We start from the raw sequence: 19,546 nt of genomic DNA, 5'->3' as shown, positions 1-19,546 counted from the left end.
GATCGCGAGAGAGGTCCGTGATGGCGGAAAGAGTGAGGGGGGGAATGGAGGGGCAATGGTAAAAAAAAAAAAACAAACCCGCAAAATTTAAGAATATTAGAGAAAGAAAAGGGAAAATGGCGTGAGGTGGAGGTTTGGAGAGAGTCAAGTGGATTCCCCAATGGGCAGAGATTACCTTTTCTTAGAGGGGTTTGGTGTTGTGAAGTCGGGTAGCAGATGGGGTGATGCCAAATGACCGAGACAAGCGCCAAAAAGGATCAAATTTCCAACGCTAAACATAGCGGTTCGGGGAATTTGGTGGTTATGCTTATACCTCTTGGGTTGGTAGATACATAGGATATGAAGAGATCTATTGACCTAGATAGCTATAGTCTATATGGGACTTATGTCTCATACTCGAAGTACATCCAAGCCATTATTTATCTGCTAAGTAGAAACCCCCTCGTCTATTCTCAACGGGCTCGGACTTTAAGTGGGCCTGCATACTGAATGACCGGTTCGTGGGTACGATGACGTACGTTACTCGTATGGACCTTTCTAATACTTCCAAATTCCATGTCGCCGGTGACCTATGGTATTCAAGATATATCTGATTTGCTTCATATCATTCTCTAGGTTTTCTTGTGCAGGTGATGTCCAAGCGTCATGCTTTTTCTTTGCTTTTGTTCTTGATTTTTGCTAGGTTTCCTGATTAGGAAACCCCACGTTTCAGGAAAAATAGACGAGAAAGAAGCAATAATCTTGTAGATTCTAGCCTTAGCCCTTACAGGCCCCAGAGATATTTTCCTGCAACCACACCACCTTCTCCACCCGGGATCAGTGCGTTTGCCAAGCCATCAGGTCTCTGGTACCATCAGGCGCACTACGCGGGTAACGTCCGCTACTTGTACCTGTGACCCATTTCCCGACATCGGGCAGAGATTTCCCTAATTCTTTTGAATATCTGGATAAAGTTTCTGGGCTTATGCTATTTGTTTTATTTTTGATTTTTGATTATTATTATTTTCATGCATTGCATGCCCCATGTGCAAGGAACCTGGCGCAAGTGGAGTCGATCTAAAAGGTATAGAACCGAATTAGAAAAAAAAAAAAAAAAAAAAAAACCAGTTAATTAAAACACCAAAAAAAAATTACAAAATTAGAAAAAAAAAAGACAAATCTGTGAATATATAAAGCTAGGAAATCATCAAGCGAAATTGTGTATTTCTCAGTGGATACTGATTGATAAATGGAACCTTGGGAATAATACGCCCCAATTAATCCGAAGTCTCAGACCGCTCGTGGCTCGTTTACTCCACTTTGTGATTTTTTTTTTTATCTGATCCGCTTCCGAGGTAGATGGTTTTTTCTCTCTTGTGGTGGAACCCTACGAAACGTATCGTACGGCACGTCAACTCTCCGTTCGCCTCGATCCGACTCTTGCTACCTGGAAAGAGAAATCTCCGAGTGGAGCTTCCAAGATCCCGCTACCTGGCTTTGTACATAACCTGCCAGTTCTTCCATTCTGCACTTTATTTTTACTTTCTTCACAGCTCCTTAGCTCCATTCTGTAGCTCCGGGTTCAATCTTTGGGAATCATCTGGGCAACAATTCCTGTTTTATTTTCTTCAGAGAAAAAAAAAAATTACAAACCCAAATAATGGAGCCTATCACACGGAAAGCTGAGTTGCCTCTCGTCAACAAGACGGAGTCACGCACTCAATCGTCTCCGGCGCGCTCGTTGCTGCGTCCCAGTGGTGCAGATGAGCTGCACGACTTGCTCTGTGTGGGCTTTGGCCCGGCCTCCCTCGCCGTTGGTATTGCCTTGCACGATGCTATGGACCCGACTTTGAACCGCAACACTCCCAATTCCTTCAAGCCGAAGGTGTGCTTCCTGGAGCGCCAGAAGCAATTCGCGTGGCACTCTGGTATGCTGGTCCCCGGATCGCGCATGCAGATTTCCTTCATCAAGGACCTGGCTACCCTCCGTGATCCCCGCAGCAGCTTTACCTTCTTGAACTACCTGCACCACAAGAACCGCCTCATCCACTTTACCAACCTGGGAACCTTCCTGCCCGCTCGTATGGAGTTTGAGGACTACATGCGCTGGTGTGCGCAGCGATTTGATAACGTTGTGAACTACGGCGAGGAGGTGGTGGAGGTGGTGCCCGGAAATACCACTGATGGCGTGGTGGAATACTTTGTGGTTCGCTCCCGCAACACCGAGACTGGTGAGATCTCATCCCGGAGAGCTCGTAAAGTCGTTGTGGCCCTCGGTGGTAAGGCCAAGATGCCCCCGGGCTTCCCCCAGGACCCGCGCATCATGCACTCGTCCAAGTACTGCACCACTCTACCCGCGGTACTCAAGAACGACAGTGCCAACTACAAAATTGCCGTCGTGGGTAGCGGCCAAAGTGCCGCTGAGATCTTCCATGATTTACAACGGCGGTACCCCAACTCCAACACTACCCTGATCCTCCGTGATACTGCTCTGCGTCCCAGTGACGACTCTCCCTTGTATGTACTCAACAGTGCCCTCTTTCTTCCATTCTTTTTTCTTCTTTTTTCTCTACCTTGGTTTACAGCAACTAACTCATTTCTCTCTCCAGCGTCAACGAGATCTTCAACCCTGAGCGTGTGGACAAGTTCTTCCAACTGCCCGCGGAGGAGCGCGCCAAGCGCATTGCGATTGAGAAGGCCACTAACTACTCGGTGGTGCGCCTGGAGCTGATTGAGGAGATCTACAACACCATGTACCTGCAGCGGATGCAGAACCCCGACGAGAAGCAGTGGCAGCACCGTATCCTCTCGGAGCGTGCCATTGGCCGCATCGAGCACCACAACCCCGCCTCCCGCATGCGCGTGCATGTGAAATCGATCAAGGATGGCAACAACGAGGGCAAAGAGGTACTGGAAGTTGACGCCCTGATGGTGGCTACTGGATACCTTCGTGATGCGCACGAGCAGCTGCTGGAGCAGGTGCGTGGATTACGACCTGCCGGTCAGGCCGTGTGGACCCCCGGCCGCGACTACCGGGTCCAGCTGGATGATAGCAAGGTTAGCCGTCATGCAGGTATTTGGCTGCAGGGTTGTAATGAGAAGACCCACGGTCTCAGTGACAGTTTACTATCCATCCTGGCGGTGCGTGGCGGTGAGATTGTCAACTCGGTGTTTGGGGAACAGCTCTCGGGCGCGTCGGTGCAGGACACCCGTTTGCGCGCGATGCTGTAAATTGGCGGGGCAGTCCCAAAACCAAAATCATACAAAACACGCCACATTGTTACTAGTTTGTTTTTTTTTTACTGTTTAATTTCCTTCACGGATTGTCATGTGTTTGGCTACATTAGATGTTTAGATTGTTGATTCTCCGTTATAATGACATACTCCAATTGACCAGAGCTTCCACTTTCCTTCCAGGTCTGTGCGCATCAAGTATGGAATTAAAAGAGAAGAGAGACAAAAAAAAATAACACAGAGCTCGTACTTTGGTAATACGAATTAAGCGTTTGCAGGATTTCAGGGTCAAAACAGAAGAAAACCCATTGCCGAAGCCAAGACGGACACGGCCTCGGAAACCGCGCGAAACACGGGATGAAGCCAAGTGGCTTGGCTTCCACATATTTCTAATCTGATCTGATCTTTCCTACGTTGATTGAACTGATCGTTACGGGCTACGGGGTAGACTCGGACAAACCCGAACATACCTGGGAATTTGGAAAAGAACAAAGAAATCATCCGTTAGCGAGGAAATGTACGTGGTATTAAGGAAGCTGATTGGACATCAAAATACGGTGGGTCTGCTGTGGCGCCATCAGATAAAAAATTTAAAATTTCACGCTTTTTATCTGATCAGGTTCCGATCCCGGGGTCGAAAGGGAAACTTACACAATCCCTTCCGGCATGGCGTGTTCATCCTCGTGTTCATAATTCGTGTACCTAATGACTTTTGCTTTTAGCTTGACTTCCACTTGTCCTGGAACCATTGCCCACCTGGGTGTCTTGAGTGGATATCATCCACCGTCAATCACTTACCCAAACCGTTTCTAGCGTTTCTACCGAGAGATGAGATGTCCACTTCTGGCCCTGTTTCCCATTCGCTTTTTGTGATTTGACAGCTGGAGCTGATTTGACTTCCATGTCCCTGGCAGCAAGGCGCATCTTTCCGACTTTCTTCCGGGTACCCGAGAGACCCGCTGCAGCCCAAGATTGATTTGATTGATTTGATTGATTTGATTGATTGGGGCTGATGAACCGAAAATGGGAATTTGACCTTCCCCACCACGTACGCCAATGCCTTGGAACGTGCTGTTGAGCCTAGACGGTGTCCGGTTGCAACCGAGACGCGATCGTCGCTTAGGATACCATGATTCAGATTCGTATCAGCGGTGTACTAGTGAAGATGAGCGGAGGCCAGCAGAATTGTCGGTCTTTGTGGCGATACCGGGTGTTCAAAAGTATCATATACTGCGGATTTTGCATTGGGCGGAAAGTAACTTTTTTTCCTGTCATCTAGGTACTCTGTTGATAATATATAATATATTGAAATCATAATCATTCTGAGGTTGAGAGGTTCCAGAATCAGTTGGTTTCTCCAGGACTGACACGGGTATCATTCCTGTTTCCCCGTTATGGAGTCTTTTCGGAATCTGCCATCCGGTGGAATGTTTCTGTCATGAAACGTTGCCGACGTCTATGTGGCCCATCGCCTGCGCTACCGAGGTGGACTCTGGTGGACTCTGGTGGACTCTGGTGGGTTCGGCTCGGGGTTGAGTGCAGGAAAAGGCAACGTTCCAGAAGCCCTGCAGATGCATGGATCGTCGAGGCCTGCATCTTGGCTAGACCTTTAGCTGCAGGGGCCCTCTATCTTATCACGTCGTCACAGACCCCGTGGGGAGGGCATATCTGGGCGCTAGCGGAGGATCAGAGCAGGGATGGTCACGAAGAAGGGGTTTCATTATCTAAGGTCCACTGTACAAAGGTTCTAAATGCAAATGAAAATAGTGATCAACAACACAGAAGGGTGGAGGGGCAGAAAAAGAAGGAAACCAGGAAAGATATGCCACGCAAATGCAACACCGTCGCTGCAATCATACATGAGACCCGTGAATCGGAATGGAAGTCTTGTCACCAATACAACTCTCCAACCATCGGGTCCAGAAATGGAAATAAAAATCGTGGGCGGGGAGCAAAGGCCCTTAGACCATGCGCTCGGGGTCTTCGTCCGCTACACTGCGGTAGCCTTCACCAGACCGACCAGCATGCATGCGGAGCGGAGTTTCGTACATGTCATTATAGTTGATTACTTCACCTCCCAACATCGCAGCACCACTCTCCCGCTTGCCAAATATCGGAGCGGGATCACACCAGAAGTCACGGCAGTTGGTGGTCACGCCACGAGAGAAAGGATTGCGAGACCGTCCTGCGTGTGGTCCATCCCGGAGACCGTCCTTGGCTGTGGCAAAGAAGGCATCGATTCCCAAAAGAGCCGACCATTGGGAAATACAGCCTGTCTTTCGCCGGGACGCGTGGGAGTGTGCCAAAGCCGGGTTGGGGCCCTGACCAGCCGCGGAGAGGCCGGCCGCATCCATGGACGTTGTTCCGGCAGTCATGGCTGAGGCAAAGGCCTGGGAACTGGGAAGGGAACGATCAATCGAGTGGCCTCTCATGTTTTCATAAGTCGTCTGGTTGCGCGAGACTTGAACAAGCTGTACAGCGCACAGCATTGTAACCCACACCAGCTGAAGAATAGTCCAGATGCCGAGAACCAGGGTAAAAGTGTCTCGAGAGACATAATCGCACAGTGTGTCGTTAATGATGCTGCACTTGGCACCTGTGGGAGACTGCAAACCAGTAATATCTATTTGGTGTTAGCCTCAACTCGCTGAGTTCGCTTAAGCGCATCATGTATAGGAAAAGGCACTCACAGCCAATGGTAAGCTGCACGAATAGGATGATGCCAACTTCGAGACAGACAATATATAGAACAAAATGGCGGAGGTTATTCGCTCCAACGCAGTTGTCAATCCATGGGCAGTGACTAAGACAAGTTAGTCGCGATATGAATGGGGTAATGAATATGTCACATACTGGTCGTGCTTGGCAACGCAACGGCCACAGCGTCGGCAATGCTTGCTTCGGAGTGGCTTCCTCGACATACAGGGAACACAGAAGTTCTCCTCGTCGAATTTCCACAACTCAAATAGCTGCTTGACCATTTCTCTCTGCTGGTTGCGGCTGCTGATCTTCGGAACGTATCCTGGATCTCCAATCATGGCCATAGTATAGAATAAGGCGGTTAAAGAGTAGAAGACGGCAAACAGGATGTTCAAGATCGGATGCGAAGAATAGGTCGCTATGTTCTGTCAGCTGTGCAACTTTATGCAACGAACAATGATGAAACTGATCCTCACCAGGTAGGATTTGGAACACATAACGGAAGCCCACCCAGAACAAAGTTGCGGCAAAAACACCCGCCAGGTACGGCTAATAAGCTATGTCAGCGTTCATCACGATAATCGATCTGCATATCACCAAAACATACCGTCTTCTGCAAGATACGATACTCAGAAGGCCCACGGTTGGCAAGTTGTTGTGCAGTCCATTGCATACCAAACAAGGTGACTAGGGTGAGTGGCAGACCAAGGAGGATTGGCAGATTGCTCAACATCCAGATCCCAATGAGAAGAGTCAAAAACGGCCAGAGGAAGAAGAACTTGGCCATAAGGCTCTTATTCCGGACAAAAGTGGCTAGGCCCATGGGGACCAGCTTCTGGGTGCCATCGGGTTCATAGCCACGCTCGGCCAGGGCGCGATTCCAAATCCGCAGGGTGTTCATTTCTTGCGCCACCGTCATGGGCGACTTGCCATCTCTGGTCTTCGCAAATCGATCCGCACCGTATTCCAACAGCTTCAACACGGATGGCAGGGAACCCTTCACCAGCGCCCAGTGAAGCGGGGTCAGCCCACCTTCGTCCACCGCGTTGGCATTTGCACCCCATCGCAGGAATAGATCCACACAAGCCGGATATCCCTTGTATGCTGCCCACATCAACCCGGTGTGGCCTTGCTGGTCAACCACATCCACGGGGATCTCTTGGTGGAGAAGAAGTACGAGAAGAAAAGCATTGCCGTCAATGGTCGCGAGATGGAGGATGTTATAGCCTTGCACGTCGGTCAAAAGTGGATCCGCACCATATGAAAGGAGAAGGTTGACAATGTAGTAATGACATCGCTGCGCTGCCCACATGGCTGGTGTGGCCACTGACTCTCCACCCTTGGCATTCACGTCGGCGCCGGAGTCCATGAGAAACTTGCACATCGCATACTGGTTGTTGATAGCAGCCCACTATTGGAGATATGACAGTCAGAAAAATGGCAACCATTACCCAATGAACTAGTCATCGTGGCATTCGCGGGAGAGGAAACAAACGTGTAGCGGTGTAATGCCCTCTGCATCCTTATGGTTTGCAGTCAATTTCTTGGTCGCAAACAGATTTTGCATTGCGCCGATCTCTCCAATCCTAGCCAACTGCATGATATCCTCCCCTAGGGGGATTGAAGGCCTGGGCGCATTGGGCGGCATGCTCGTGAGCTCGACGTCGGTGTTCAGAGGGGTTGAGCCGTTCCCAGTGGGGGTGGAGCCGGAGGTCTGGCCCGAAGGACTACTGCCCAGAGTCTCTGATGGAGACGTCTTGGAAGACATGGTAGGCCTGAGTTCGGGGGAAGGATGGTCGGGGGAGCCGTCGAGGTAAAAGGAGTCGATGGCGCTGTTTCGTTATCGGTATCTTCTCTAAGGGGACATTGTGTATCCTGACACAAAGCACTCGAAAAGGTCTGGAAGTAAAGAAACAATCAAGGGAAACACCGCGTGGAGGTTTGTAGACTGGAAAGGGTGGATTTGGTCTTTTTTTGGAGTCGGGGAAACCTTGAAGCGACGCTAAGATCGTCAACTGTTGTTCTCTTTGCGGTGAAAGCAGTGCGCCGCAATCTATACACCTATCTGTATTCACGTCTTTTCTGTTTTTTTTTTTCTTTTGTTCTGCTGCTTCAACTTGGGGATTTCGTCAATGTAAAAGGAAAAAGAAAACAGAAACGATTACAATCTTGAAAAAAAAGACCTGCGCATTTGTTTTTTTTTTTTTTTTTTTTTTTTTTTTTTTTTGCCGCGAACACTGTTATAGCTTACTCAGCCTCAGTCAAGGCAGCCGGATTTTGGCGGGTTTAGATATCTTGGGGGGAGATGTTGAGTGATGCTGCAGGATTTACGCGACGAGGCAATATATTTACACAGTGTATTTGTTGGAAACAGAAATATTTAAAGACATGAAGTACCAGTGTCGTCAATGGACGAGTTCCGGTTGCACGGCAGCTGGATTTCAGCCATCAACATCTGCGCATCTACACGCAACTCAAAATTGGCCAAAAAGCAAAAGCTGACCTCTAGCTTGGACAGCTCTTGTTCACTAACCCCGCCAACTTTGGCAACTCGACTATGAGGGAAGCTGAGATCTTCAAGCGCCTTGGTCGCCACCAGAAGGCCCGCAAGAACGAGACGATGCATGTTCTTCGGCGTCACCCGGAGAACCTTCTCCACCAGAGCCATCTTCGTTATATACACGCTCGTAGCAAGAAACACCGCTGTAGACATGGGACAGTATTGGTGAAGACGACCCAGGTAATCACGGATGGGGATCGGAGGCACCTTTTTCGAGAGAAACTTCCTAGACAGCATGGCCAACTGGAAGGCCTCTTCACTGGTCCTGGTAGCCGCGTGTTCGGGATCTCCACAATGCAGGCCCACCGACTGCAGGAGGGAATTTCCCTCGGCTGGAGTCTCATTTTCCGCCGGAGTGGAGCTGAATGAATTGGGTTCGGTGGGCATTGCCGCGAAGTGGGTTTGTAGATTTTCAATGTTGTTGCAAAGCAGCTGCATTGCAGTATCCGGGGACATCTCAAAGACTGCTGCGACGCCATCCGGTTGTATCTGGGGCTCTGCCGGCCCGATTCCATCGCCCGGGGAGCCCAATTTCAGCAAAGATTCCGGCGATCTTATGGCTTGAGCGCATTCGATCTGTGTCATGACCGCGGCCATCGTTGTTCTTTCCTATTGCCCAAAACACTCCCACGGGGTGATCGCTGATTGAATAGCGCACCCAGACCTATAGGCACACGGTGGATCTTCGAATAAATATCTCATTTTATGACCCAGGGTAATGCGGCGGTGACTTCAGCGCGTGGCGAACTCCAGTCACGGCAAAGGAAAGCGAGCAATCAAGGCACGCGCGATGAGTGAATTGAACTGAGCGCAATCGACTAGTCACTGGGGAGGGGTGCGATCGATGGAGAATCTGTGGAACCTATGAGACCTGGCTGCCTGACTGTCAACATGCCATGCCCAAAGAGCCGAGTGAATGGCACAGACTTACCCTAGGACTGATCATTCATAGACGAAGTTGATACTTCCGAGAATGTTTTCAGAGTAAAGATGGAAATAAGAAGGAAAGGTGAAAGAACAAAGGAAGTTCCGGACGAAAGAAGGGAAAGATAAGGTCAACGGGAGTCTTACTGCTTTAGGGTGAAGTATGTAATGCTCCACACATTACGCATTTCTTCTACAATATGACGATCCGGTTCGATCATTCTATTCCTTTGCAAAACCAATTATATATATCCTAAACTCCTATATAATCTTCCCTTTTTGCCTGGACTCCGGATCACAAACTCATAACGCTCCAAAACAAGACATCCCATGCTTAATGCACAATACCCATAATACGCCCAACAGTTGTTCAGCGCCAACGATCAAGAGGACCTCGTTCATCAATAAACCGTTCTTGTCTGTTGCGACGACGTCTAAAAACTCGGGTGACGGGCGGTACCACAAAGCGGGAAGGCTCCTGAAATCGTACCCTCGGCGCATCTCCAACATGATTCCTATGTATCACGCGTTCCGACAGTCTGCGACGCCCATCGTGAATAATCGCAGGTCGCTCGGCACGAGGGCACCTTTCTACTATCACCTCAGGGCTAGGCTGTCGTTGTGGACTACGCTGGACGGTCCTGCGTGGCTTCGACTCCGCTCTTGAGCGTTCGTTGTTCGTTATCGGCGAGGGTATACGAGATGTCACTATCCGCCTTCCTTCTCTCGTTGCCATTCCTCTGGCCCCTGGTCCTCGTACGATGGGTCGAGGGAGTCGAGGCTCTGGGTCGGAGCGGCGGTCTGATGGAGGGCTTGTACGTCTAATCCTGCCTTGTCGAATTGGAGAAATCCAGCGCCCTGATCGACGAGGCTCTCGTTCGACTACTGGGGTTCGTTCACGCGGAGGACGACAATACATGTCTCGAGTCTTTGGTTCTGCCGGGCGAGCTTCATGAACTTCGTGAATCTCTCGGGGTGCCCCGAAGCGAGATCTAGAGCGCCCTCGCGAGCCATCTCTTCTAGGCGACACGTGCCGTACTCGACAAGTGGGTGACGATCGACGACTCTCCGTTCTGTGGAATTCCGTGTGGACTTCACAAACTTCACGGATCTCGTGAACATCTCGGGTCCTGGAACCAGATCGTGGGCGCCCTAGCGATTCGGTGAAGGTATAATCCATTCTCGATGAAGCAGGCTGTGCTCGAGTGCCGGGTGGTGCTCTGAAGACAGCCGGTAATGGTAATTGACGTCGAAGACGGACTCTTGTATGTTTGGGGGGTCCAACAACAAAATCCCGATGTGTCTCGTCCCTTCGTGGGAGATTAGTCTCCCTCCTGGGCAAGGCCCTTCTGTGGAACCACGAGGTGAACCAGTTCTTGTGTTGGGGTGGATTCATGCCCCGTGTTCCAGTTTCCCAATATGTTCGTGGCCGAAACCTTGAGCGTCCGATCAAATACGATGAAGTGCTTGATGTGGAGTCACTCGAAGAGCGCTGGGGTTGCCGATAATGGATATCGATATCTGATGGAAAGAACGTCGAGCTGTTACTGGGTGATGGCGGTGGACGAGATGTTCGAGGCCTTCGAGGAAAGCTTCTTAAACGGATCTCGAAGATACGCATGCCTTTCTTCTTGATCTTCCAATGTGCCTGACCCGCGAAAACGGGCTCGAAATGCTGCTTTATAGATCTGGATATTCGAAGCGGATAAAGCCTCGACTGACAAAGGGATGCTTGCATACAGAATTTGATTGAGGATCAAAGGCATGATCAAAGGTGGTAAGAATATTTAGAATGTTTCGTCTCAGGTCAAAGAGCTAGTATCAACGAAGGTGATGGCGGGCATGTGGTGATAGTCATAGGGTTCAAAGCAGGTGATTTATTTATGTTGTCGACCTTGGGGCACGCCCAAGCTAAAATAGTCGTTTCGTCACGAACAAAGGAGAACGTTTGCAGAATCGGTGCATTATGTATGAAAGCGGATCGAATATGACGAAGCACATTAAGAGGATGCTATGTGCTATGTGCTTTTGTTTTTTTGTTCTGATTTTATTTTTCGACATGGACTGTGGCTGATACACGGTCACAGGAGTGAAGTCAGCAGGGAAAGCACAAGGAAACCACAGGTGACGGTCAGTGTACCATACCTTACCCGCCTTATCCCCTAACTTCGTCATGTTAAGGAAAACTGTTGTCACATATTTGACTAGGATGGATTCTTGGAATCTGCCTTGTCGTTATTTCTATGTTCGTTATCCTCGCGGCACGTGAGAGGTTGCCACACAAGAGCCTCCGAAACAAATAATATCAAGGCCTGCAGTAGCCATGACATCTTTTCTCCCCCTTTCCCAACATCAAGATCGATCGGATATTGATGGAATAATATCGGAACAGCAGTGGCGCAGGCCGGCCCATACGAGCCACCGGCTCTTACGAATTGTCGAATCAGAGATGCAGTTGGTCGTTGGGGTTCTATTGTTGGTTTGGGTTCCTCCGCATCAATGGCGATGACCTGTCCAGAAGCTACGAAAAGCCGCAAGGCTTTTTCGGTATGATCATATTCTCCCAATGATATCGTAAGTTACTAGGCAGCGTTACTGTCCCGATCCTTTAGCTCCAACGCTCAAGAAACTTGGCTTGGGTCTTGTCCCGCTGATGAAGCAAATTCAAGTTAAGCCTCTCCACCCCCTTTTGAAGTGAGGCGAGTTCGGTTTCCAGACTCAACAGGGCGCCTTCTTGTCCAGGATCTCGCAACGATGTACCGAACCGGGAGTTTCCATGCAATGAGGAAGCCAGCAGCTGAGATGAGCTGTCTGAATGTCCCAGATGAACCACCAGGGGCAATTCATCCGCCATTTCGAGATTTCGGATAGTCTCCGACATGTGGATTCGCTTCTCATAAAGTCCATGAGCACCGCCATCCTCTGCCCGCGGGTGGAGCACAGACTCAGGTGACAACCCAAGGCGACGAAGGAGGTTTTCCAGAGAAGGCTGCTCGGGCATTGGAACAGGGTTGCGTGCAGCCCCGAGGACCATTCCCGGTTGCAAGGATCGCCGCCTAATGGATTCTCGACGAGAGGATGGCTGGGTCACGAGCTGACGGACGGTTTCGGCTTGATAAAGGGTGGCAATTTGCTCCAGCAGTTCACATGAAGACTCCCGGTCCGCTAGCTGTGTCGTCAATGCCTGTTTGGACAGAGTCATATCAATCAAAACATCGAGAATCTATTGACGCGGATTAGTGGGGTCATGTCAGACTTGGCAAACAGGAAATCTCGCGTCGCACCTGTTCCAACTTGTGCTGTGAGGTCACCCGAAGCTGGCTGTGTTCATTGTGGATCTCGCGTAGAATGGGCTCATGGAACTGCTGTTTAATGGACATCTCGGCCAAAATCTCGATCTCGGGATACAAAGACTCCAGCTCCTCCTTCAATGCCGAGATGGTCTCGGCCTCCGATTGCGTATACTTCAGCTCTTTGGCTTCTCCAGCTCCAAGAGATTCGAGATATAGTCGGTCCAGGCGATAATGAATTTCCTCTGCGCTGTAGTCCGCAAGAGTTTCACTAAGATGTGCTGCTCGCTTGACCGTCGATGCGTCATTTCCATTCGACTTGACCTCAGGCATCAGATTTTCCAGAGTAGCAAGAATTCTATCATCATGTTTCAACCGGGTGGACAACAGTGATAGGATTCGTTTGCTCTCCACCCCCGCTTTGTCTGTCTCGCTCCTGAAACCCGCATCGAGCTCATCGGATAGATCGTTTGCCTGTATACTATCAGCAAGTTACTATCAACATCAACCGGAGCCTTATTACCAGAGCTGTAGTGTTTTGTTTAACGCCTTCATGCTTCTTCCGCAGTCGTGTGATATCCCAATTTCTATCTTGTTCCAATTCTTCTTGCCGGCGCATTTGCTTTTTGAGCGTTTCGCATTGTGCATAAAGCACCTGTGACTTTTTTTGTATTGCCGCTGTGGATACCTCAAGAGACTGAATTGTGCTTCGTATGTCGACCTCGAGAAAGGGCCGTGTCGCACCGAGACTGGGGTCACGAAGGATGGGTTGGAGAGCACCGGAATGTTCAAGCTTCGTATAGCTATCCCTCCTGGTCAGCTGGATGTCGCACTGGCGAGACTTGCTCTCATCGGACGTACAGGCTCAGCTCTTCCTTGGATAGAAGAGTTTCCGGTCGCAAGTGTTTGAATACCCACTCCCCATTCCCGGGACCTGTCGCAGGGTCCTCCAGAGCAGACTCAATCACATCCCGTTTGACGAGGATGTCCCGCTCCTTAAGTATCGAGAGAATTCCTTCAACGCTGGTAACCTCCATGAATCGTGATGACCGTAATTTGTGGGGCTGGGGTTCGGACTGCGGCGAGGCGGAATGCAAGAGTCGGCGGACTGTATCCAATAATGGGGAAGCTGCAGGGTTTTAGGGGGTGGAATCCAATCGCAGAATATGACTTATGGGGTTCACAGTGCTGGAATCTTGTTGTCATGTAGATTGACTGAACCCTCCAGGAGATCGTGCTCCGCGGAGTCTCCCAGGTTGCGGTGTACTCGAGGTCACGTGGATGTATACAGTCTTCCATATCGGGTAGATCCATCCATGGATACATAGCACCTTATGCATTCATATACAACTAATTACCTGGAGCAATATATAGACTAATAGGTATAAAAATGAGTTGATATTCCTGAATTCAAATATATGTTATATGACTGTTAATATGAACGCTCAACATGACCGCTGGAGATGAACAAGATATGCAGGCCAGATGCTCCAGCCTAAACTATTTTTTAGGCTTGATTAGTCGACGCCACGTCGACCTTGGGATAATACCAAGTAGTGACCGCAATAATAACATAGATCAACACACATAGAGCTCCTTCCAAGTAGTTTGACTTGCCATCTCGCAAGAAATTGCCTACGACCAGAATCGACAACACCAGAAGAACGACCATGAAGATCTCGAAGTTGAGGCTCATATCCTTGTCTAGGCCCCAGCCCACAATGACTGCCAATGGCGCATTGAGCAGAGCGGTCTGAATGGAGGGAGCCATGCAATGGAAGAGGGCGTAGTTGATTTGGTTATCCCAGGCTTCGTCCACTGCCGTCAGATGCTCAGCAGCCTTCTCAACCAGTGGAACCAAAATTAATCCCAGAAAATTGTCGGAGACTCCAAGGGCCACGATATGCTCAATCTCTTGCACCAGGAACACTGCCGATAAGCTAACACAGGTCAGGGCGATCACAATCGCCACCAAGCATTCTGCGAAGGTGAGCTTTGCCCTGTTCAATTCTTTATGTCTGTCCTCATCTTGGGCCTCATCAGTCTCCAAGATGTCGTCAAACATTGTGTTGTGGCTGTGCAGATTGAAAATGAGGAATCTATCGTCAATCGTCAGCGTATTGATCTAGTCATGTCCTATAATTCTCTGAAAACTCACACAATAAATGCGATGAGAAGTACCACGGCTGTGGCACGACTAATCTGCATGGTATAATCCTCTAGCATGGCCAGCGTAAACTCCGTATTGGTAGCAGACTTTAGCGCGGAGTAGAAAGCGCTGGGAATCAGCAAGCCAAACCCAGCGACCAGCAACAATCCTGTGCCCACCTCACTGATGGCCCCGTGGAACTCTTGCTCATTTCGCCGGAGGCCTCCAACAAAAAAGCAGGTGCCCAGGCAAAGCAGTAGGTTTGCGAGAATAGACCCGAGAATTGCAGCTTGGATGACCGGAATGAGGTTACCCTCACCCTTCTTGTCATTGTGAAGCAACACCATGAACAGCACGAGTTCCACTGAGCAACTAATTCCCGTCTCCAGTAGGACTCCCAAGGTTTTGGGTAGCTTTTTGGCCAATTCTCCTCCTGCGAATCCAAGGACGTTCGCGGACGGGACCATGGCGATATAATTGAGGGCGAAGACCCAGACATGAAGGTCGGGTCGAGCGAAGTGCATGACAATCGCGGCTGGAACGAAGGGCCAAAGGATATTTACCATCATCGAAGCGGTGCAAACACTCCTGAAGACCACACGAAAGAAATGGATAGGATGAATCCCCGAGCGGCCACTCTCTCCGGCACTATCCACTCGAAATAATCCCAGCACATATCGCGTTGGGTGGTGTTTCTCCAAGGTCGGCAGAATTGAGCTTTGATGACCCTTTTCCTGAGTCGCGAATACTCCGTCTCCGCCTTCATGCATGTGCGACTCTTCGATTTCGGGTCTGATGGAGCCCATCTTGTTGAAGGCCCAAGGTGCAGGAAAATAAAACCACAGAAGACCCCAATGAAAAATAGATTGAGATAAGCAGGGACTGAAAAAGGTTAATGGGGAAACAAGGAGGGAGATCATAAAACACACAAAGAAAAAAAAAAGTCGAACACTGGGGAATAACAGACGTCACAATCTGCTGGGGAAAGGATAAAAAAGCAAGCAGGCGGGTCTATAGAGGCGGGAAACAATAACACGACCTCCACCGCTGGCAGATTGATAGAGCCAATCAGCCGGGGCGCATCATCCAAGATGGAGGACAACGAGGCCCCGGAGATCTTGGCATCCACGATCGAGAGTAGATCATCCCATCGCTTGCTTTTTCTTGCGCGCGGTGACCTGTAATGTTCTATTTTTTTTTTTTTCTTAGCTTGGTAAACGGTGACTGAGCTTAGAATCCAACCTTCACTTCCCCAGTCTGGGGTTGAAAGAGATGACCATTCGTATCTGGCCGGGGTCATGCCAAGTCACAAAACTCTAGAATGAGACCGCGTCGGTAGTGGGGAATGCTAGAGGAATTGCACCGCCACGGTCTTGGCTGCAAAACCCGCAAATCAGCTGGAAGGTCAGCTCGGGTGGAATGGTCCATTAGCGTATCCGCCTCTTCCGTGCATATAATTTATTAAGGTTCGTTGTCGATTGCTTTGCACGGAGTAGCTCTAGAGCTCAGGGAGAAAGTCGAATTGACATTGAAGAATCAGGCAGTATAGAACCCTGGCAGGACAGATATTCCAAGGAAGCTTTCATCTTTCCAAGTTGGTCAACTGGGGAGGAGACTCTTGGAGGTAGAATAGAAGAGGATTGATAACTTGAAAAGTGAAAGATCAAGTTAAAAGGTTTTCCAAAGTAAGTAGATGCCTGAACAGTGGGGAGTCACTTCGGCATTTGATTACATCGTCAACAGCAGAGTAGAAAAAAGCAGAGACGTATCGAAAATTAATTATATCTTATTATTCGCACACTTCAAGGGCTCAAAGACCTTCGAGGATGAGAATGAACTGCTTCCTGTACCTGTGTACGTACTGATATATGTACAACCGAGCAATGATCTAACATACACGCCTTGACCTTTTTTTTCTGAGAACATCCATATCAGACATCGTTTACAGACACATGCCGATCCATTCCTCCCAACGACGAACACCAGATCCTAATTCTTCCTCCGAATCGCCTTTGACAGCACCACCCACCACCTCCACCTTGACTCCTGTTTCATCCTCAAGCAACTTGAAAGTAAAGACCCCCTGGGCATCATCATTACCCAAAACTTCTTCTTCCGTGTCCAAGCCAGTGTCTGCGCTCGCATCCATCAGACCTTTAGTCTTGGATTTGCGAATCCGATCGATCTCGGCCTCCAGCTTCTCCCGAACGGAGCCGGGGGGGAGGGCCGTGAACAGATCCTGCTTGTTGGCGGCCACCAAGACGGGGATCTCCATAGATCGCTTGGTGGACGATTTCTTCAGCTCCAGCTTCTGAAGAATCAGAAGCACGTCGTGCAAGTAGGTCGCGGTGTCTCGCAAGGTGGCTTCATCCACTAGGGCGGCGGTATCCACCATGAAGAGCACTCCACGAATCTTGGTTTTCAAGTCCTTGGAGCCAGCCATGGATTGGAGCGCAGTGATGCCTTGCGAAGCACGGAGCTTGCCATGGCCTGGGGTGTCTTTCACCTGGTAGCGAATTGGGTTTCTCGCTGCCTCCTTCAACGAGGGATCATTTACCGATCGGTAACGATTAGACGCAGTCGGGACAGTGGGTGGAAGAGTGACCGACACAAAGGTCGAGGTCTGAGAGGTGTGAGTGGAATGGGACTTCTTTGAGGCCGGGGAGGACTTCGCCTCAAGCTACGGAAGCGGTCAGCATTTGTAAGTTAGACAATGAACAGATGAACACAGATGATTCAGGAATATGAGTTTATAAGCTTACCAGAGTCGTGAACGCAGTTTTTCCTGATCCGCTGGGGCCTAACAACAGGAAGTTGCGCGGGGGCGGCGAGGCTACAGCTTGGAAAAAGAGAACATGTAGAAGAATGGGAACACCAAACGTAAACAGGACTGCGATGGCAATGGCGACTAAATTGCCATCGAACAGAAGGGTTGCGATCCCCGTCACGGAGTTCCAACTGGCCTGGCTTGACATGGTGGGCTGATGAACGGAAGATCGGGGAGATTTCCACTTTCCAGGAGGTAAGCAAGCCTCGATAGCACGGACCATCGTCTCTTATCGACCTTATCGGTCTTATCTTAGTGCACATCAACATGTGGAGAAAGGGTTGGAATGAGTTCACATACCAATGGACCAAAGGGGGGAGAGGAGAGGGAGTGAAGGACACCTTCTCATCTTCGCCCTGGTCACTTTGAATCTCTTGTCATACCCTTCTAATTCAGCATGAGGCTTCAGCGACTGTGGCCTGCTCTATCCCTCTTTGCTGCTACCGCAGCTCAGACCATTAGTGGCCTAACTTTTGACAGTCAAGATGTTGTGAGTCTTGTTTGGGGCTTTGAAAGCGCGCCATCGGTGCATTATGATCTCTGGCTTTGTGCTGGAGACGAATCTACGGGCGAATACGTACGTGGCTTCTAGCTATTTCATCTCTGATTTGCAGATCTAATATGAAGACTGACAATGTTGATGTAGGAAACATTGGAGCGAGTGATTGAAGATGCCTCCTATACAGCTGGTGACTGGATGTCATTCCGGGTTGACCAAAGTGTGGGAGGAAATGATCCCAATGCCTAGTATGCTCCACATCCTTTGCCTAGATATCAGGAATCAATATAACAAATGCTGATCTATCTAGCTTCCTAAAAATTGTTCCTTCGACTACCAACAGTGCATTGTCTGGGCTAACATCCCATTTCACCCTTACCAATATGAAAGGCACCTTCTCGGCTAAGGTGTCAGATGCGGTCAAGCTTATGCAACCTATTCCCATGCCATTATATCTAGTAGACGACTCCAGTCTCCTGGATCCTGTTGAGGCCACCCCGAGCTCGAATGCATCACAGTCTGCTTTGCAGTTCCCATTACCCACGACAAATGAGCCGGATGAACACGAATTGCGAAGGCGCTTGGCTGTGGATCCCCATACAATTCCCTACGGAGAGCAGACAGGCCGGACCAAGTATGCTCCTATGCCCAAAAGAGCGGGCACCACCATCGCAGACAAGCCAGCGACGCCTCAATACCCACCATTTCCTTTCTCTATTGCCACCACGTATCTTCCTGCGCCTACAGTAGATTATACGGATACGGCATACGCCACTTGGACAGCCCACAGTATCGAAAATACGGTTTGTCTACCATGATTGATATAATCCGAGATAAGATGATACTGACTCTTCTCAGGCTGCCCCAGCTGCGATGCCAACGTTGGACAAGAGAATGCAGGACTGGCTGGAGCGTTGAAAATATTAATCATGTTCTGTATGGAGGATCCTCATACAGTAGCAACTCCTAAATTCTGAATTTGACTGTTGTTTCGGCCATCTTGTTTAGTTAAAGCCAATATTTTTTGAGGGGCCCTATGATTGAACGATACAATAGTAGTTGAATAGCCTCATTAGCCACATTTAAAGTAGCACAGTGGTCGTAGTTCAGACAAAATGCCATCTCTAAGAACATACACATCACCTCGCTTGATTCAAGTCAATACTTGTCAAGAAAATTATCACCCCTCAATCATTTTCACCTTCCAGGGTAGCCTAGTGTGAGCAAGTTGGTAATCTGTATATAACGATAATGTTACTACTCTGGTGTTCAACCAGCACTGCTTGGTGTTCAATTAACAATTCCGTTCCTTGACTGGTATCATATGTGCACCATGATATGTCGTTTCTCTAATTTGTATTCCCACATCAAAGTTCTATGCTGC

General features: G+C 49.4%; 9 protein-coding genes across 9 annotated transcripts; 3 read left to right on the top strand and 6 right to left on the bottom strand.

The window, feature by feature from the left end:
* Positions 1 to 1,639: 1,639 nt before the first annotated feature.
* On the top strand, positions 1,640 to 3,210 carry N7503_004725 (uncharacterized protein; the record flags this gene model as incomplete). Its single annotated transcript, XM_057064272.1, has 2 exons — positions 1,640 to 2,496; positions 2,589 to 3,210. 2 exons carry the CDS (start codon positions 1,640 to 1,642, stop codon positions 3,208 to 3,210), a joined length of 1,479 nt encoding a protein of 492 aa, XP_056922015.1.
* Positions 3,211 to 5,151: 1,941 nt separating this feature from the next.
* On the bottom strand, positions 5,152 to 7,681 carry N7503_004724 (palmitoyltransferase AKR1; the record flags this gene model as incomplete). Its single annotated transcript, XM_057064271.1, has 6 exons — positions 5,152 to 5,836; positions 5,904 to 6,016; positions 6,067 to 6,331; positions 6,390 to 6,462; positions 6,521 to 7,324; positions 7,409 to 7,681. The coding sequence occupies 6 exons, from the start codon at positions 7,679 to 7,681 to the stop codon at positions 5,175 to 5,177; spliced, it is 2,190 nt and encodes a 729-aa protein (XP_056922014.1). The 3' UTR covers positions 5,152 to 5,174.
* A 606-nt stretch (positions 7,682 to 8,287) lies between these two features.
* On the bottom strand, positions 8,288 to 9,070 carry N7503_004723 (putative cyclin-dependent protein kinase complex component; the record flags this gene model as incomplete). The annotated part of the gene is made up of 1 exon (XM_057064270.1): positions 8,288 to 9,070. The coding sequence occupies one exon, from the start codon at positions 9,068 to 9,070 to the stop codon at positions 8,294 to 8,296; it is 777 nt and encodes a 258-aa protein (XP_056922013.1). The 3' UTR covers positions 8,288 to 8,293.
* A 1,029-nt stretch (positions 9,071 to 10,099) lies between these two features.
* On the top strand, positions 10,100 to 10,393 carry N7503_004722 (uncharacterized protein; the record flags this gene model as incomplete). The annotated part of the gene is made up of 2 exons (XM_057064269.1): positions 10,100 to 10,212; positions 10,252 to 10,393. 2 exons carry the CDS (start codon positions 10,100 to 10,102, stop codon positions 10,391 to 10,393), a joined length of 255 nt encoding a protein of 84 aa, XP_056922012.1.
* A 548-nt stretch (positions 10,394 to 10,941) lies between these two features.
* Positions 10,942 to 11,163, bottom strand: N7503_004721 (uncharacterized protein; the record flags this gene model as incomplete). The annotated part of the gene is made up of 1 exon (XM_057064268.1): positions 10,942 to 11,163. The coding sequence occupies one exon, from the start codon at positions 11,161 to 11,163 to the stop codon at positions 10,942 to 10,944; it is 222 nt and encodes a 73-aa protein (XP_056922011.1).
* Positions 11,164 to 12,005: 842 nt separating this feature from the next.
* N7503_004720 (uncharacterized protein) lies at positions 12,006 to 13,724 on the bottom strand (the record flags this gene model as incomplete). Its single annotated transcript, XM_057064267.1, has 4 exons — positions 12,006 to 12,620; positions 12,682 to 13,161; positions 13,211 to 13,490; positions 13,549 to 13,724. 4 exons carry the CDS (start codon positions 13,722 to 13,724, stop codon positions 12,006 to 12,008), a joined length of 1,551 nt encoding a protein of 516 aa, XP_056922010.1.
* Positions 13,725 to 14,194: 470 nt separating this feature from the next.
* On the bottom strand, positions 14,195 to 15,642 carry N7503_004719 (hydrogen/calcium exchanger domain-containing protein; the record flags this gene model as incomplete). Its single annotated transcript, XM_057064266.1, has 2 exons — positions 14,195 to 14,786; positions 14,846 to 15,642. The coding sequence occupies 2 exons, from the start codon at positions 15,640 to 15,642 to the stop codon at positions 14,195 to 14,197; spliced, it is 1,389 nt and encodes a 462-aa protein (XP_056922009.1).
* A 1,136-nt stretch (positions 15,643 to 16,778) lies between these two features.
* On the bottom strand, positions 16,779 to 17,811 carry N7503_004718 (signal recognition particle receptor subunit beta; the record flags this gene model as incomplete). The annotated part of the gene is made up of 2 exons (XM_057064265.1): positions 16,779 to 17,516; positions 17,599 to 17,811. 2 exons carry the CDS (start codon positions 17,809 to 17,811, stop codon positions 16,779 to 16,781), a joined length of 951 nt encoding a protein of 316 aa, XP_056922008.1.
* Positions 17,812 to 18,060: 249 nt separating this feature from the next.
* N7503_004717 (putative beta-1,6-glucan biosynthesis protein (Knh1)) lies at positions 18,061 to 19,080 on the top strand (the record flags this gene model as incomplete). The annotated part of the gene is made up of 4 exons (XM_057064264.1): positions 18,061 to 18,240; positions 18,310 to 18,410; positions 18,473 to 18,965; positions 19,021 to 19,080. The coding sequence occupies 4 exons, from the start codon at positions 18,061 to 18,063 to the stop codon at positions 19,078 to 19,080; spliced, it is 834 nt and encodes a 277-aa protein (XP_056922007.1).
* Positions 19,081 to 19,546: the final 466 nt, after the last annotated feature.

The sequence above is a fragment of the Penicillium pulvis genome (genome assembly GCF_028828015.1).
Source record: "Penicillium pulvis strain IBT 33274 chromosome Unknown contig_23_segment0_segment0, whole genome shotgun sequence".
Classification (NCBI taxonomy): domain Eukaryota; kingdom Fungi; phylum Ascomycota; class Eurotiomycetes; order Eurotiales; family Aspergillaceae; genus Penicillium; species Penicillium pulvis.
Note: the sequence above shows the minus strand (reverse complement) of the source record. Positions and strands in the feature narration are given on the sequence as shown.